The following is a 19,660-nucleotide window of genomic DNA, read 5'->3' as shown; positions in this document are numbered from 1 at the left end:
CAAAATGTATCTTATAGGTTTTTAATTTTTTATCAAATACTATTAACCGTGGATGGATGGAACAAAATGATTTTAAGCCATTTTATATATGATCATTTTCTAAATCTAGAGACTATTCAGTTAGGATACTTTAACAAAAGTAGTAAAATTTCAACATTGTAAAAGCATTTAGTTTCTAAGGAATTATCATTAACATCTTTTTGAATCACTTGGAAGTTATTAACCTCTGTGGTTCTCTTTAATTTGATAGGTATTAAAGTTGTTTTTAAAATGTATTTAATTTATTAAATCTTCAGTATTTTGTATTTGGCTTTATCCGTATGAGGCAGACAGATATCTCTACCTGCCTTCTAGGGTTTTTCTGAGTATTTGCTGGGGAGAAAAAGATTTACATTTTACAATATATGTGGGAGCTTGGGTCTAGAATTAAAAAAAACCTGGGCTTTAGTGCCAGACCCACCACATACTGACCATGCGACCTTGGACGAGTCACTTGTCTTCTATGGGCTCGGTCTAGCGATATTATAGTACCTACTTCATAAAGTTATAAAAATTGTGTTACTCTACAGGAAGTGCTTAGAACAGTGTCGATAAATGTTAGACATCATTGCTGTTTTTGTTGTTACTAATACATGTATTTTATGTCATTCTTTTATGTTGTAATAAAGTATGCAACATGACAATCAGTACAGTATAAGTCAGCTATTTCCTTGGCTCTCAATCGTTTGTTCATTCTACTGACTGACCCTCAGTGATCTCAGCTCACTCTCATGGCCCCAACACAATCTAAAGAGTAGCAGCTCTTAAATATTAACCTCCAGCCCTGTCTTCTCACTGTGCATTAACCCTGTACAGCCAACTTCCTGCCGTCCTCTAGGACATCACACTCAGCTCACTGTCTGCTCTCTCCACTTGCCCATAGACCTTGTCTCCCATCCATTTAGAAATAACTATTATAAATTCTTCTGGAGTTCTGTGTCTATCTTTTCTTTTTAAAGTAGCAGAAAGCCAGCAAAAGGAAGGAACTTATAGTTAAATGATAGGTAGAACTGGATAGTGGAGGAAAAAAATCAGATTTATCTCCCTTTCCCACTCCCTAACCCCAAGTCTTGGCCAAGGATAGATTCTACCAAGATTTACAGTAGCCTGCGTCTGTGTTGAGACAGGTTTGCTCTGATATGAACTGGTGCCTCCTATTTAATAGATATTAACCAAATACTTAATGTTACTTGTTATTCAAAAGCAGATGTAGGGTAAAAGATTCTGTTGCAGCCTGGGAGTATTCACTCACAGTTCCCAGCTAGCCAGCACTCTCTTATCATTGTTGTATTGGCCTTGCCCTATAAGCCTGAATCATTGATCTGATGGGCTGGCCTCACCTGTTGGTGCTGCAACATGACACTTCTCTGCCAGCTGTATTTTCAAGCACTTTCAAGACCATATCATCATTTTGCAAACAAAGCAGTTGAATGGTTCAACTCTCCCACACCCCTTCCCACTACTCCACCCTAAATATAAGAAAGAACAGACAGCCATCATAGACATATTTAGGCTTGAAGTTAGCTCAGATTGTTAACAGCACCACAAAAAGAGAGCTGCTTAAAACAAACCAAGAAGCCTGAATGCATAAGAACCTAGTGTTTTAAATGACAGGGAATTCTGTGAAAGGCTTTTAGCTTACTAGTTGGTATAATGTAGCATAATTTAATGTCCTTGTACTTTCATATCTGCAAATGTCATTTCTGATTGTAAAGTACAACCTCTCTGCCTGATTTCATATTCTCGAAAGAATGCCAATTTAAAAGAAATTGAGTTCTCCTAACCCTATGTGACCCCTTGCTTCTCTCTCACAGTTATCAGTCCAGACAGAGGGAATAACTAACGTTGAAATCTTGGTTGTGTTTTATTTGTATTTCATCTTTGACCTTACAGTTAAGATCAAGCAGCTATTTCTTGTTTAAAAAATAATAATAATAACTAAAGCTCCCTGCCTCAAATTGCCAAGTGAAACATTTCTTTAATCTATGGAATTTATTAAGTTTTATGTATAGATTTCATGAAATACTTACTTTGAATTTTTTGTCTGTCTTTATATGCTGTCTTCATGCTGTCCACCGTAAAATGTGTGAGTTATTATAAACTCAGCATCATAAATCAAGGGGCAGATGATATAAAAGATTACCAAATGCATTCCACTGATTCCATTCAGTTGACTTATTTTTTTTTCCTGCAGGTCATAGAGCTGAATATATGACTACAAGGTAGGAAAATATTTTAACATATTCATTGTGTCTCACTCTCTTCTCTCTTTTAACCAGCAACCAATTAAATGTTGCAAGAATGAACATATTTTGTTAATGAACTTGGAAGATAGTTTGGGCTTGACAAGACAGTAACAGGAAGTGTTTGGGGTTCTCATGAAACCAGATTTGCCCTGGCAGATCTGAGGGTTTCCCACTGGAATTGTAAAGCTCTTTAATGAGTAGCATCAGTTTAAAAAAAAAAAGGATAGAAATTGAATGGCTTTGATTTATCTAATCCAAAGCACTTTAAGTTTCTAAAAAGAGTCTGATAAGACTTTTGGTAATTTAATTAACAAGCAATATTATGTGCGTATGTACAGTGTCTGGCTAGTTACTTCTTGCTTCTGTATGTCATAAAAACTAGAGCTGTGTTGAATATTCTTGGATTTTAGCTCAGTCCCTGTTTGGTTTGCTTTAAAATTTTAACTTTTAATGCCTAGTACAGTATTGCACTTCCTTTTGTTCTTCCTTTTTTTCCCCCTTTTATAAATTCTTGGAAGGATTTTGAAGCTACTGCTGAGAAGGAAAAGCCTTTTTGGAAGCAGATTCTGATTTGGGTTCGGGAAAGTTTATGGCAACTTTTCTTTTTCTCTGCCAACATTTGTGCAACAGCCAGAAATTCTTCTAATTGACATAACAAGACATTGCACTTTTAAAGTTGAGTTCTCTTTGAGGTAGGAGGCATTTGGAACACTGGTATGTCTGTTGCAGTAACGGTCAGGTTGATTTTCAGATTCTGTGATGTTCTTGCTAGGTAGTTTATTCAAAAGGAAACCCCTCTTATATCTTGGTGAACCAACTAGAAAGATATAGCCACTGACTTACCTAAACTTTATGAAAATACTGGTTTTTCTTCCCTATGTCAGTAACAAAGAGGCATATTACTCCTGCATGTTATATATCACTTGTATCACAGTTAATGTCTCCTTTACAGTATCAATTCTTTTACCTGTTTATAAATTATAATTCATATAAGGTACCCCTTTAAAAGATTTTTTTAAAGGCAGGAGTACAAATATGTAAATTCTCAATGACTGCTATTAATATAATTGCTCAGCAGACTGGAAGATCCCCTGGAGAAGGAAATGGCAACCCACTCCAGTATTCTTGCCTGGAGAAAACCATGGACAGAGGAGCGTGGTGGGCTACAGTCCATGGAGTTGCAAGAGTTGGACACAACTTAGCGACTAAACCACCACAGCAGACTTAATGTTCACATCCTTCTGACTGGTACTTCCTCTCATCCACATGGGCATTCTACATGGAAAGCCAGATTATCCAGAAATTGTGTGGCAGGTACAGGACCAGAACGAGTCATCCAATTCAAATGTTGAATGAACGTAGAGTCTGGCGTCCACCTGGCGTGTACATAGTAGAGCCAGAACCATCAGTACACCAGTCTGCCTGCCAAACCAACTCTGCCATGGGAAGTACCTTGATGAGCTCTCAGACGGTTTATTCTAACCTCAGGTCCCTCTCCCAGCTTTAGTATTTTCACATTTGCTTCATACTTTAGAGTCATCAAGAGAGGCACTTCTCAGACTTCTGGTAGAAGACTCAAGACATTCCTCTGTTAGCCTCAGCCAGAAGGTGCTCTGCATCTCTCAGCTATGCGGGAATAATTCTCCAGGGCTTTGCCTCCAGCTGCAGTATTTGCTTGTCCCACAAATAAGTAACCAAACAGAATGAGCTTGTGTTCCTGTGCCCTTGCTATGCTATGCTATGCTATGCTATGCTAAGTCACTTCAGTCGTGTCTGACTCTATGTGACCCCATAGACAGCAGCCCACCAGGCTTCCCCATCCCTGGGATTCTCCAGGCAAGAACACTGGAGTGGGTTGCCATTTCCTTCTCCAATGCATGAAAGTGAAAAGAGAAAGTGAAGTCGCTCAGTCGTGTCCGACTCTTAGCGACCCCATGGACTGCAGCCTCCCAGGCTCCTCCGTCCATGGGATTTTCCAGGCAAGAGTACTGGAGTGGGGTTTAGCTTCATCACCTGCTCCAGATAGCACCAGATGTGAAGTTCTGTTGGACCTTGTCATAATAACCACATTTTTCTAGTTTCTGTATTTGATGCTTTGTCTTCCTGGGGCCTTGCTGACCCTGGAGGGACTGTCCCTCTAACAGTTAGTCAGTTCCTAGAGATAGTAAAGGGCTTTCTTACGAGTGTGCCTTTTGTATATAAAGCAACCAGTCCAGAGCCCATACCCTCAACCACCTCTTTTTTCAAGCCTTTATACGTAGGGCTGCTATTTACCTTCCCCAGTCACCCGAAGGCCAGTTTGCCAGACAACTAGGGACAGCTCCCATCCCCCAGAGCCCACTGAAAGTATTCAAGGCCTTGTCATTCAGTCACTCAGTTGTGTCTGGCTCTTTGTGACCCCATGGACTACAACACATCAGGCTTCCCTGGCTTTCACTATTTTATGAAATTTGCTCAAACTCATATCCATTGAACTGATGATGCCATCCAGTCATCTCATCCTCTCTCCCTCCCTTCTCCTCCTGCCCTCAGTCTTTCCCAGTACGAGGGTCTTCTTCAGTGAGTTGGCTCTTCGCATCAAGTGGCCGAAGTATTGGAGCTTGAGCTTCAGCATCAGTCCTTCTAGTGAATATTCAGGGTTGATTTCCTATAGGATGGACTGGTTTGATCTCCTTGCATTCAAGGACTAGCCTGCTTACCCTGCCTTGCCTGTTCCTTCCCATGGGAACCACAGCAAAGGCTCACATTTTCCCTCACTGTTTCTTCCTCCTGACTGATATTTCCCCGTGTTCCCCTCACCCCCATGCAGCAGCATGCCCCTACCTCTTGGGAACTGTGAGTAAGAAACAATCTTTCCAATGACAGTTGTCTTCCGATATGTTGGCCTTACCATACTTGAATAAAAATAAGCTATTCATTTTAAAATACTTATAAAATAAGGAAAAGAGTGGATGAAGTCAAGCACATATGGTTAAATTCATTGGGAGGCAGTTGTTTTGTTTGTTTATACCCACCAGATCCTTTCTTCAGTGAATGGCACAGAATTCAGTGTATAAACGAAGTTTCAGAAATTTCAGCAATGGTAGTTTATAACTTTCTACTTGGTGGAATTTTCCATATTTGCGTCTAGACACTTGCAAAGGCTCCTTTCAGCCTCTCAAGCACCATGGAGCTTCAGGCATTGCTTGCTGTATACCCTATCAGTTATATGAGCCCACCTGTTGGAAAGTCTTAAAATTTGGCTGTGGGAGGCAGTTATCAGCAAGTTTGTTCCCCTGGCTGTCACAATTGCTGTAGTGATATCTTAGAAAGGTAGCCAGGCTTCCGCATAAACTCTTGGGTCTTTGTTTTTAAACTGGTCTTTTTGAACTTTAATGAACTGAAAAGGAAGTTCTTCCTAGACAGTTTGCAGCTTAATAAGGGGCTTTACCTGATTTCCAAATGTGGTATATACCCTCACGAAAGTGAAAGTGTTAGTCACTCAGTTGTGTCTGACTCTTTGCGATCCCGTGGACTGTAGCCCACCAGTCTCCTCTGTCCGTGGAATTCTCCAGGCAGAAATACTGGAATGGGTTGCCATTCCCTTCTCCAGAGGATCTTCTCAACGCAGGGATCGAAACCAGGCCTCCTGCATTGCAGGCATATTCTTAACCATCTGAGCCACCAGGGAAGCCCATGTAACCTCATATCTGCCTTCTAAGTAAGGAGTTCAAATCGAAATGTCCAAAGAAAGGTCTTCAGTCTCTTCTTCCATGTATTCCTTGCAAGAGAGTTGTAGAAGTTGAGTCATGTGATCCTGGATCTCTTTGTTCTAAAGGGAGAGGACAGAAGTTTCCCTCTTTCCAGTTACAAAGCAAGATGGTGCATGGTTTCTAAATATCGTACATGGTACCCTGGATGTGCCTATGTCAGAGAGACTGACTTGTCTGTCACAGCAAGCAGACTGGGGATGGAGAGAGTTCAGAACAGAATAAATAGGTGCATCATAATTCTCTCCAGATAGTTAGGTGATGAACTAGTTTGTTTTAAAGAAATAATAATTCATGTGAGCCTGGACCTACTACCCCTAGAAGTAGCTTTGAAACAAAACTCTGTTTTTCACTTGTGACCCATTAATAGCTTATTTTACATAAAATAAAATCCTATTAACTACCTGAGGAATATCAAATAGATGTAATGTTATTTGCCTTGAAGAATTACGTTGTAAGTAAAAATATTGCATTTAATTTCTCATACTGGATCTTTCAGAGTCTGCATTTTTACGACATGTTGTGTCTTTTGTGTGACCTACAAGTCGAATAACACAGATGTTGGTTTATAATGCTTGGCCAAAGAGCTTGCAGTTTCATTCGGTGATGCTTACCATTTTTAAAACAAACAAACAAATGTCAGTTACAAGAAAAGAATACTGTGACTAAATAGCTGGTATGGGTTTTGATGCATAAAGGAAAGGAAAGTGAAGTCGCTCAGTCGTGTCCGACTCTTTGCGACCCCATGGACTATAGCCTACCAGGCTCCTCTGTCCATGGGATTTTTCAGGCAATAGTACTGGAGCGGGGTTGCCATCAAAGTAAATAAATGGGAAAGGGAAAGGACTGTTCTCCTCCGTGGGTGGGAGTGGGGGTGGGGAAGGAACACAAGAATTCCTGTGTCCTGTAATTTTGATGTGACCTATGGGTGTTTCATTTGTTGTTTGATTTCTGCCATGCTCAGTAATTATATTCCCTCCCTTAGGCCTCCAAATGTTCCCCCTAAGCCCCAGAAACACAGGAAGTCCAGACCCCGCTCACAGTATAATGCTAAGTTGTTTAATGGGGATTTGGAAACATTCATCAAGGTACTGGCACCAGCCATCTGGGTGGCTGATCTCCACGCTTCTTACTATAATGGTCTCAGCCTCTCATAAAAGGAGGCAGGTCATTATGTCCAAGTCTGTCCTGGGGCTCTTTGCTTTCCCAGAAAATCAATATAATATTTCCTGAAGTCAGAGAGGAAAGACTGTTTGGTTTGAGTGCCTTCAGAAGAGGGAATAAACATGGGTATTATTATACTGGCAAAAGAGAAAGCCCTCTTCTTAAAAAAAAAAAAAGCCATAATTTGTACAAAAAGGAAAAGAGCTACCTGATAAAATGCTTTAGTTCTACTCATGCAAATGAGACGGCACAAAATATATCTGAAAGTCCATTGTTAGGCTAGCTTTGAAGCACAGCAAGTTTCGATTTCCCATGACTTGAGGAATTCATTATATTGGACAAATTGTAAGGCCGTGTGGTCTGTATCTGGAGCTCTGCTGTGTTTACTCTGTCTTCTTTTTCACCCTGTATTTCTGATAATGCTTCTAGCCGAGGACGAAGGAATTCACACGCGAGACATCAGGTACTGTGCTCGAGGGAAGTCGCGGGCACAGCCTCTTTCACTCTTGATACCATTTTCAAATCACAGTCATGCTTGGCTTTAACTGGATTTTTTAAGGTCTTTAAAAGAAAAGTGTTTGCAGTTGGAAATTAGACCGATTTTACTTAGAAAAGAATTATATAAATCAAACACTGATTTTAAGGGGAGTAGTCCTCTACTAAAACTGGATAAATGCTTAGGTTTTACATTATGTATTTGGCAAATATACCAAATTTTGTATATATTTGATAAGAGAGTCAATATTAAATACCAAGTGCACATTTAATACTGGATATTGGACTCTCATGTAAATTATACAAAATAGAGAACAACGACCTAGGATGCAATGTTTCCGATGACTGAATTTATATAGGAAACTACATCATTGGTAACCTCCCTTAATACTATGTTACGGTGTCTTACTTTCTTTAAAGACATATCTTTTATTGAATATGTACACTAATGATTACAAAATATGTGTGTGTGCATGAATATGGATAGATAGACCCATACAAACATACATACATGAAGAAATTTAAAGCCTCCGGCAACCTTTAAAAATGAATCCTAACCCTGGAACTGAGTGAAAGCCACTGGACAACCTAAAGAGCAATCACGAGTCTGTTGCTATTAGCCTTAAACCCAGAAGAGCCTTATTGGCTCTAATTTAATATAAAATTATTGTCAAATTTGATTATCTGGTTTCCCAGCCCAGGGCTTACAAACAGGGGCAAATTAGGTAGAGAGAAGGGAACGATCAAATGAAAGCGCTGAGATGTGCAGCTGATGGCCTGGCAGAGAAGGAGAATATAGAACAGCTCGAAGAGGTAGACGTATGATTCCATTATATTTGATAACACAGTATAAGAATGACTGCTTAAGATCATAGAAAGGCACATATTATGTTTTTGAAAGATTTTTCATTAAGAATAGTTAAAGGAAACCAAATTTAGGCATGAAAGGAGGAGCAAACTCCTAGCAGGGAAAACTTAACTTCTGTAAGCTCCTCTCGGTTCCAGATAGAGTGTTAAAGAATCTTTGGCCCAACAGTGAAACAGCAGGTATCGTGATCTCTACACTTTTGAAAAGTGCTCCGTCAGTTGAGATCCCCACAATATCACTGTAACACAACAAGGAAAAAGCTATTTTTCCTCTATTTCCCATGGGGAAACTGAGACACAAAGGGATTTGTTTGAATGGTCAGTGGAGCATAGCCCATTGCTTCACTTCCTGTAAAATATTTTCTACCAAAGCATCTGGCATCCATGAAATTAAATTAAAACATGCACATTCATTATTTCTTGGCTCCAAAATTCATTATATGAAATGAAATACTAATGATAGCTGAAGGATTAGCAATTAGCTGAGTAAAGATGAAAATATTTTTAAAATAATATGAAAACCTAAGACATTTCTATTTAGAACTTTCTTAGTGCAAACATTTTTCTTTTAATAACCTTTTATTCTTGGTTTCCCTTTTTGTTTTAATACTAAGTTCAGCCAGGTTGCCAACTAATAGTCTCCTTTCATCATTTACATTTAAATATTTGTTGCTCTTCTAGATTACAGTGTTATAGGAATTGTTCATATAAAGGTTACATTACCTGAAACAAACTTGTATCCTAAAGAAAATATCCCCTCTCATAGTTAGTAAGTTTTGATAAAATAATATGGCCATTCTTGAGCCAGCTAGTTCACATTAAAAAAGCATTGTTATTCTTCAGGATCTTCTTTAAGAAATGAATAAAGTTTATGCTCCTGAAACAGATTGCCTAATTAGAGAAACTTAATGCAGGCTCCAGAAGTAATTGAGCCATTAACTGGTTTATACACTGTTTATATTGTCCTAAAACTGAAAATGAAACTCTCCCTCAAGAAGTATATTACCCATTCTAGGAACAGTAAAAAGTTGGATTGCTGGACTACAGTCTATTTCCACTCCTTCCACTTTTCTTAATTGGAAAGGTTAGTGGATTCGTAATTGTTCTAACATATTGAGACAACCAAATTCTTCTTGTGTCGCAGAATAAAATTCCCCATGAATTAGTGCCTAATTTCAGCTAAAGTTTGAAACCTTCATACTTTCTTTAAAGCTCTAATTCCTGAAAGAGCAGAATCTGAAAAGTAGATGAAAAATAACTCCGTAGTCAGTAACCTTCTTTAACTACATGGAGTGCATGGCATTGACACGTATTTAATTGTGACCTCAGCAGCTCCTTCATCTCATTTGTCATCCTATACATGTCTTAATACATTTGCAGAATTCACATTTGTTCAGTAGAGTGTGATGCCTGTATTACAAGATGTAGAGAAAGAAGGCCGAGAAATGTCCCTTCTAAGAAAACAAGATCTAATGGGGTGCACATTGGTGCCATTTTTTTTCTCCATCCTTAAAACATGAAAATATAGCAATGAAAAATCTTTAGAGGGTGAGTCAGATCTGATGCAAACTAAATAAATACATGACACATTATGAGCAGCTATAAAGCACTTCTCATGTTATGCATCTGGAAACACAGAGACCCTTTATAACTGTCATCATCTAGATGGTGGACTCTCGGGGGTGCTACAGAGAGGATCCTGAGATGGCTGAACAGTTGTGTTTGTTGACTAGTACAGTCAGTCAGTCCTAAGATGCTACGGTTAGAATATACTCAGCTCTTTTTAGGTCCATTAGATTAATTACTTGTGTAAGTAACCTTTTTAAATATTAAGTGATTTACATAATTCATTTTGGTATGTGAGCCTACATGCAACTAGAAAAGGTGAATTAGCTATGGCATCCTTAGGCATAGCAGAGTGAGTTGAAACAGAATTGCCTTCAACGTATTTAATTTGGTTTGCCTCAGAACTGAAATATACCTTTGGTCATATATAATTCTATATTTGGCCCTTGAAGAATATTTTAGTGGGAGTGTGTTTGGAAATGATCATCTAAATGAATGAAATGCATTCCTTAATTAGGGTTAACTATAAGCTTTATTGTTATATGTGATTTGTGCCTCTGCTCTGCTGTTAACTGGTTTCCATCTCTTGACCCAGGACTCAGGACAGATCATCCCCCTCATTGTGGAAAGCTGTATTCGGTTCATAAATCTCTATGGTAAGCCCTAAACTGCAGTGTTCTTACCTTAAACAATTACTAGGAATCTTGCAGTAAATGTGTCTTTCCTTTTAATACTTAATGGTTGGGAAAAAGGGAACCTGGAGGATGTGATGGAATCTCTCATGCTCTTTCCCTTCTGTTCTCTTTAGGTCTTCAGCATCAGGGGATTTTCAGAGTGTCTGGTTCCCAGGTGGAAGTCAATGATATTAAAAATTCATTTGAGAGAGGTAATTGCACATCTGTACCTATAAGCAAACTTTGTTTAAAAGTCATCATTTTCTGTAGAGAAAAGTGGCATACTCATCCTATATGTCTTTAAAACCCTTCTCTGCATTTCTTTCTTTTTGGATGTTGAATTAAGAATCTATTTAGAATAGCTGAGAACTGAAGCCAAACTCATAAGGCTTTGTTATCAAGTCTAGAAAAGCATATGGGTTTTGTATCCTTGGTTTAGGACCAGCATTGGTAATCCTCAGCACGCTATCAAAGGTGGCTCATGAAAGGGTTCTAGAAAAGTGGCAAGAACAGCTGTGGCCTGCATAGCAGGTGTTTGAGGTGACTCATCCAAGCTTCGTGTCTACTCCCTTTGTCAGGAGCTCTTCTTCCTCTCATTGACATCTCTAGACTCCATCCCTGTGACCTTAGTTGGTGCCTTATTCTTGATCCCAATTGACTTTCAAATAAGTCCTCCTGAACTGTTCATTCGCACATTATGATGAGTATCAGGCAGACCTAGAATCAAATCACACTTCTGCATTTACTAATTGTGTGATTTGGGTCAAGTGACTAATCTCTTACTTTGGCCTCAGTTTCCTCAACTGCAAAATTCTAGGATTGGTGTGAGAAATAGATAGAAGCCATGAAAGTGCTTAACTCTTAAGTGGTGGCTCTTAGCTCATAATGCTCTCCTATTAAAATGATTTGTCTTATGTCTGCTTTTGGATACATCTGCACCTTCCTGCCCTTGCCTGAAAGTCCAGCCAAGGATGCAGAGGGAGGGACATCATGGCTTGGAGACAGGGCCACCTCTCTTGGTCCTATTTGTCCTGACTCAGACTTGGTACAAAGCCAAGTTTGAAACCGTGGTTGAAGAAGTCAACTTGGAGCCAGATTGTTTTTCCTCTTCCAAATCCTCTGAGTGATATGATGTATAGAGCAGAGGAGTCTCCCCTCAAGACTTAAGTGTCCAAGTCTCTTACATGGACCATATTCAAGATAAATTGAAATATAGTAAGGCATCAGGTTCCTGTGCCAACCGTTGGAGGCAGAAATGGTTTTCTTACTTTTCCTTGGACATTCCCCTGGTATTTGTTGTTTGTTTGTAATCTCTTTGGGTGAGGCTTTCTCACAGTGGGCAAAAAAAAATTGTTTTGGTGAATTCATGTTCAGTGATTTCCTGCCCTAGAAGCAGAGAAAAAGGAACCACAAGTCCCTGAAAATAAACTGCCCCAAGAGGCAAAGAAAAGTTAAAATGCAGTGTACAATTTTTGTGAACTTTAGAAGAGCAGACCTATGAATAAAAAACGGAGTTTGATTTAAGGCTGCACGTTATGTTGAACTTCTTAAGAATTTTATTTCAGTTTAGTTCTCAGGAACGTGACCTAATATTTTAAAAGCACCCACCATAAAGAATAATGTGATTTTATGTTTGTGATATATAAATTTCCCACTTTTTATACACATTCTTTGGTACTGTTAAGGGTACGTTTTCAAATTCCTGTCTGATTTCAAAATTTCCTACTGCTGAAGTCAACTTTCAAATGTGCTATAAACACCACCATTCACTTTGAGAAACACTTACTTAATGGTATTTAATGGTATTCACAATTAGTTGAGTCCTATAATATTTCTGATAAATTTTCCTGATCCATACAGCATAGCCAGACAGACCTATGTTGTTTCTTTTTCCCCAGTAGGATGCAAGACACAGAATGTAGTATTTGAATTCATGTCAAACTAAGATTACAGATTTTAGCTTTAAAAAAAAAAAAGTTAGGTCAATTATAAATCCCACAATATTTTATTTTAAGTTTTTAGGTAATTTGTAAGGGATTATTTGGTAGCATATGATAGAAAAAAAGCTTTATTTTGGCCAACTATTTTTAGGTTAATCATGGGGTAGAATATCTAAACCAATTATTTTAATTTTAGTAGCATGTAATCTTTTAGTAGTATGTAATTAAAAGATACATGTATATATAGAAATGTGTGTGAGTATAGAAACATATTTTTGTTCAGAAATAAAAAGAGAAGCAATGTGCATGTAACTAATTTGCTGGGTTTTTTTTTTAGGTGAAAACCCTTTGGCTGATGATCAGAGTAACCGTGATATTAACTCAGTTGCTGGCGTTCTAAAGCTCTACTTCCGTGGGCTGGAAAACCCCCTCTTTCCTAAGGAAAGATTTAATGATCTGATTTCTTGTGTCAGTAAGTGGGCTGTGTTATTGTTTGTTTTTTTTTCCCTCAATTCTTTCCCCACCAGAATTATTTGACTAACCAATTTCCTGGAAAAGGCAGCAGCCCCGTATCTTCCTCCCCAACCATTACCCCATCACCACCAAATTTCTGAGACCACTTGTCTTAGATCCAGCATGACTCATCCACCCAGCTGTGGCCTCGCCCTTCGCTGAGTGGGCTCTGCTTCTGAACACTACCCAGGTTCCATAGAGCCCAAGAGCTTCCCACTTAGTAGCTGGGACAGAGCAGAGAAACAGATGCCAGCTCACTGAAGGCAAGGAGGAAGCTGTAAGCATGGAAATGTTAACTGTTTTTTGGCTTTTGGCTCTTGGTCTTTTCCACCATCTTTGTTACTTGGAAAAAAAGGTAAAAGGAGATAAATGATCATTATTACAGTACAGGAACAGTAGGTGGTAATTATCTGTCAGTGGGCATCCCCAGCTAATATAATAGGCAGAGTGGCTCTGGGAGCATGTATGATGTATTATGAAACCCATAATCAGCAGAGCAAACCATTGCTTTTTCTTCAGGGGGTGGGGGGCTCTTGACACTATAGGAAAGAAGGTGAAAATAATACTGGGAATGAGCCACATCCCATATGTCTATAAACTCAGTGTCCCTTTAAGTCCACGTTCCCAGGCAAGGCTGTTGAACTAACTTAAATTACACAGTGAGGGCTTTTGTGAAAATCAAGCTTTACTCTAATGAACAAACCTCCTCCCCCATCTCCCCCACTACCCACCTGGATCAACAAGTCCGAGTGACCTCAGAAAATCTCTCCACTCACCCCCCCTTCCCCTTTCCCATTGCCAGTGCTTTGGTTTCTCACTGGGAGATCCTACTCCTACGTTTCACCCTCTTTCCTTAACATGCTTCATGCCAGGCACTTGTCTTGGCACTTTACATGTATGAACTCATTTCATTCTCACAGCCCTATGATTGATGGATTGATGTTCTCCTGATTTTCTAGGTGATGAAACTGAGGTGCGGAGAGGTTAAGAAACTTTCTGGTGAGCAAGGTGGACCTAGGATTTGGACCTAAGCTGTTGGAGTCAAAAGCCTAGGTTCAGAAGGGCAAATTGAGTTTTATATTTCCGTCACCACCTCCCACCTCTCCCCACCCATTTAAAATCTATTTCATTATTTTCCACCTGAAAACAGACTCCTTGGTATGGCCCGTTCATAGTATAAATTTCTTCCTGCATCTGATCTCTCTCCTTTTGTGCACTCATCTCCTACCACCTGCTCGGTTGACTTTGTTTCAGTGATAGCAACCTGCAGACATGCTGGACCATTTCCCACCTCCGTGCCTTTGCTGGTGCTGCTGTATCTGCTGTCCCTCGTGACCATTTGACATCCACAGGGAAGGATGTGCTGAACTGGCACTCCTCCCAAACTGCCATCCACCCTCGCACCTGAGGCAGCGTTAGTCACTTTCTCCTCTACTAATGTTCCATTGTGTACCTGTGTCTGTAATTTTTCTTAAAGCCCCACATTACAATTTTTTAACCACTCTGTCTCCTTCTACCAGAGAAGAGGATAGTAAGAAGAGGAAGAACTAGTAAGAGGAAGAAGGCTAGTAAGAAGAGGCTAAGAACAGAGGTTCTAGACTCCAACAGCCTAGGTCCATATCCTAGGTCCACATTGCTCACCAGAAAGTTTTTTAACCTCTCTGTACCTCAGTTTCATCATGTATAAAATCAGGAGAACATCAGTCTATATATCATAGGGTTGTGAGAATGAAATGAGTTGATACATATGAAATGCCAAGAAGAGTGCCTGGCATGGAATCTGTTCAAGGCCATGCCTACCTTTAGCTCCATGGGCGTGTGAGGTCGTGATGGACTATTATGTTCTGTAGCCCAAACACTTGGCATAGTTAATGCCAGACATATGATGAGGGCATAATGCATAGTTAAATAGAATTTAAATTAGGAGTCAACATTCCACCAAAATCGCTTTTAAATATCCGTCTGTATTTTTGCCTGTATCAGGTCTTAGTTGTGGCTTATGGGATCTTTTATTGTAGTGTGCGGGCTCTTCGTTGCAAAGCATGGCTCTCCCCCTCTAGTTGTGGTGCACGGGTTCTCTAGTTATGGTACACAGAGCACGTGGGCCCTGTGGTCGTGGCACACGGACTCTTTAGTTATGGAGTGTTGACTTTCTTGCTCCGAGGCATTTGAGATCTCAGTTCCCTGACCAGCTGTCTAACCGGTGTCCCCTGCATTGGAAGGCAGATTCTTAACCACTAGACCACCGGGGAGGTCCCCTCCCCCAAAATCATTTTGTTGGCAACCATGCCTAGAGTCCTAGATCTCACTGAATAGGAATTCCCCAATCATAATTACCTCCACCCCCACCCTGTACAGTCTGATGCTTGTGTGGAATTCAGAAGTGCGCCTGTGTGTCCATTCCATGGCCCTCACGTAGCTTGAGTCATCACAGCAGCTTCTGACCCAGCTGGAAAGAACTGAGAAGAAGCTGTCACACTTCTGGAATTCCCCTTTGGCCATGTGCAAAGATTTTCCTCACCAGCCTAGCCAGAAAGTTTATATCTGCAAAAAATGATAAGCACTGTCTAATGTTCAGTGGTTTTCTACATACATAGATCGTCCACACTTACGTTTACACATACCAGCTGGGTAAAGACTACTGGGCTCCATTGTCAGTTACTATTGCAGATTCACATCACACTTTCATGAATGAGAAATACTATTTCATTATGATTATTAAAAGCTGAAGCCTTGGAGGCAGAAAGATCTAGATTCAAATCCTAGCTTCACCACTTAGCAGCTTTGTAACCTTGGGCAGAGATCAATATTTGATCTTTTTAAATATATATGTCTTTATCTACTTCATAGAGTCTGTGTGAAGCAAAAGGAGACAATCCATACTAAGTGTTTGTAGCATCATGCCTGGCACACAACGAGCCTCAGTACATGTTGCTCGCAACACATATTGCAGTATATGTTGTCATCATTACAACTGTCACAGTTACTCCTGCAAACTCAGGTCACATATGCCAATACCTGGGTTAGCCATTTACCAGTCTTAACCTGTTCAAAATATGTATTTCTTTGCTATAATTATTTCACAAGCATTTAGAAATGATGTTAGTTTAACCCAGACATTGTGTTGGTTCCGACATGATTTTTCCCAGCACAATAAATGTGTTACAATCAAAGACAAGCTTTCTCACAAGTAGATGTGAAGCAAAATAAGAAGATCATAAAGAAAAAAATGGAAAATCTACAGAAATATCTTTTATTGCAAAGAATGCCTTACATGAAATGCTACAGGGGCACATAAAGAAGCTGCAAAGACATTTCCCCCTGTATTTAAACAATGAATTAATGAAAAATGGATTAATAATCCTTGGGCTAATTAGTATGAAAATAGTCTCTGTTGGCAATGAATATCCACAGGACCAACATCTCAAAGAAGTGGGAGCCCCTGGCGACTAAGGCTGCTACGGTTGCTAGGTGCACACACCAGTAGATTTAACTATGCCAGTAATTTAAGTAGTGTTGTTAATGTTTTTGTTAGTTCTCTAGTTACAGATTCTTAGATGTTGTGCAGTGGTTTGCCCGTAAGTCCTGTTGTTTTTAGTGCATAATTTTGTAGAACGGAATGTTTTTCAAAAACACGTAATGGCACCATGAATAGCAACCCCATTTCTTCCAACATCTAATCTATTTAAAAGGGAATTCCTGGTTATTATTGATTTACCTTTAGGTAAGCATTTTCTCTTACCAGTGTGACCATGATTGATATACCTGTATTTTTCCTGGATTTTCAATAAATTTGAACATGGTATGTCATTCATTATTATATCCTTCCATTAATATTACAGACTTTTGATGATTATTGCCTACAGTGTTGCAAAACTTTCTCAGGATTCAAAGACTTGACTTTTGCATTCAGGAGGTTTAAAATATACTAGAAGAGATAAGATATTTATTTACAAATAAATTCAGTCTAAGTTTGTGATAGAAGCAAAAGACTTAGGAATGTTAGTGGAGAGAGGTCTCATGGAGATAGATTGCTCTTGTCCATGTCATCTCCTAGTATCGCCTTCATTGGATTTGATTTTCTCTACTAAGGTAATTTCATGTGATATTTGTATAGAAAAACTTCCCTTTTCATCTTTTATTCTAGGAGTTTTTCCCTTTTCATCTTTTCTAAGAGTTTAGATAAGTCTCTGGAACACCTGCTACCTTTTGCTTACCTGTTTTTGAATTGTTTCTGGAAAGACTGTGTGTGGGGGGTGAGTTATTGTGCTATTCATATGCCTCTAAATACCATATTCTCTGGAAACTTGTAAATGTAGTAAAAGAAAATTTGTCTTAGCATTCTCTCTCTCTCTTTTTTTTTCCAATGTGCACTGTTCATCCCCAATTCACTACAAGTTTCTTTTTAAAAATTATCTGGATAAAGACATCAAAGGCAATCTAAATTTGAAATAAACTTGATAGCGTCTCCATTTCTCACCCAAGGGTTTTTTTGTTTGTTTGTTTTTAAACAACCATCCACTTTGTGAATGGTTTTGTGACTGCTCCAGATCATACCCACACAGTCCGGGCAGCTTCTGGAATGTCCGTGTACCATGGCTCTGAGGCTCCCCAGGGCACAGATCCAAGCGACTTGCTCTAGTAGAGCAGCTCAAGCAATTCATGGTCTTTCCTGGCTGCTTCAGGGCTGTGAGCCCAGAAGAAGCGTTTGTACTTTGTTATGTGCTGTTATTTAGGGGACTGGTTTTACAAAAGGAAACATCTTTTTTTAGGAGGGTGTTTTTTTTTTTTTTTTTTACCTATGGGGCAACAGAGGATAAGACGATTAGATGGCATCATCGCCTCTATGGACATGAGTTTGAGCAACCTCCAGAAGATAGTGAAGGACAGGGAAGCCTGGTGTGCTGCAGTCCATGGGGTCACAAAGAGTCAGACATGACTTAGCAACTGAACAACAACAACAAAAGCAACATTTAGTCATTATAGAAAACATAGTATTTAAAAAAAGCACATAGAATACTTCTCCCATAATGCCACTACCCAAAGAGAATCAGTGGTGTGTGTGTACACATTCTGATCCCTGTGTATAGTCATATGCACACACACTGTTTTTAAAAAGCCAAAGTGGAACTATACTGTCCCATTTGTAACCTACCTTCTTTTTTACTTATTTATTGTAGGAAATTTCAGATGTCTACAAGAGGATACATAAAGATATATTTACATATAAATAATATAATTGCCTTGCTTTAACAGTTTCCATGTGTTAGCCAGATTTGTCCCACATACATTGCTTTTTTATCATCCCTCTGACATCAGATCGTTTCATCTGGGTGTGTGTATCTCTGGGAGATGATGCTTCTTTTTTTTATACAACATAGCCACAAAACCATTTTCATACCTTAAAAAAAAAATTCCTTAAAATCATCCAATAGCCAAGCACTGCTTTTTAAAAATAATTGCTTAATATGCAACTAACATGTGATTACTATAGAAAAATTAGAAAATAAGTAAAACAAATCTAGAATTCTTATGCACAAAGATAATATTAACTTTTTAAATATTTTCCCAGCTAGATCATATATATATACCTATGTATTTCTTAAAATTTTTTTAATTGGAATATAGTTGCTTTGAGGCTTTCCCAAAATAGCTCAGTGGTAAAGAATCTGCCTCAAGTGCAGGAGATGCAGGCCACATGAGTTCAATCCCTGGGTCAGGAAGATCCCCTGGAGGAAGAAATGGCAGCCCACTCCAGTATTCTTGCCTGGAGAGTCCCGTGGACAGAGGAGCCTGGCGGGCTGCAATCCAAAAGAGTTGCAAAGAGTCAGAGCCGACTGAGCACACATGCACGCATAGCTGCTTTACAGCGTGGTGGTGGTTTCTGCTGTACAGCAAAGCAAATCAGCCATACATACACATGCATCCGCTCTTTTTTTGGACTCTCTTCCCATTTAGGCCACCAAAGGGTACTGGGTAGAGTTCCCTGTGCTGTGCAGTAGTTCTCATCAGTTATCTCTTTTATACCTAGCAGTGTATGTATGTCAGTCCTAATCTCCCAATCCATCTCATCCCCTCTTCCCCCCGTGGCATCCATACTTTTGTTCTCTACATCTGTGTCTCTATTTCTGCTTTGCATATAGGTTCCCAAGTACCGTTTTTATAGATTCTACATATATGCATTAATATACAGTATTTGTTTTTCTCTTTCTTCATTTTGTATGCCAGTCTTTAGGTCCATTCACGTCTCTGCAAATAGCACATTTTCCTATGTATTTTTAAAGCAGCTTATTGAGAGACAATTCTCATACCATCAATTTATCCATTAACATGTACAAATCAGTGGTTTTTAGTATGATCACAGGATTAGGAAAGTAACCAAAATCAATTTTAGAATATTTTCATGA

General features: G+C 39.2%; 1 protein-coding gene across 3 annotated transcripts in view; it reads left to right on the top strand.

Annotated features, from left to right (window-relative positions):
* The window catches only part of SRGAP1 (SLIT-ROBO Rho GTPase activating protein 1), a 312,110-nt gene that overhangs the window by 261,375 nt on the left and 31,075 nt on the right, over window positions 1-19,660 (top strand). The window contains exons 11-15 of one of the 3 annotated variants that reach the window (XM_005206653.5): window positions 2,234-2,261; window positions 7,628-7,661; window positions 10,722-10,782; window positions 10,935-11,012; window positions 13,078-13,212. In XM_005206653.5, coding sequence (XP_005206710.1) covers window positions 2,234-2,261; window positions 7,628-7,661; window positions 10,722-10,782; window positions 10,935-11,012; window positions 13,078-13,212 — 336 coding nt within the window. Of the gene's footprint in view, window positions 1-2,233; window positions 2,262-7,019; window positions 7,123-7,627; window positions 7,662-10,721; window positions 10,783-10,934; window positions 11,015-13,077; window positions 13,213-19,660 lie in introns of those variants that run through there. The other 2 variants (NM_001205668.1, XM_059886612.1) reach the window with 2 other exon arrangements.

This window comes from Bos taurus, chromosome 5, assembly GCF_002263795.3.
Source record: "Bos taurus isolate L1 Dominette 01449 registration number 42190680 breed Hereford chromosome 5, ARS-UCD2.0, whole genome shotgun sequence".
Classification (NCBI taxonomy): Eukaryota; Metazoa; Chordata; class Mammalia; order Artiodactyla; family Bovidae; genus Bos; species Bos taurus.
Note: the sequence above shows the minus strand (reverse complement) of the source record. Positions and strands in the feature narration are given on the sequence as shown.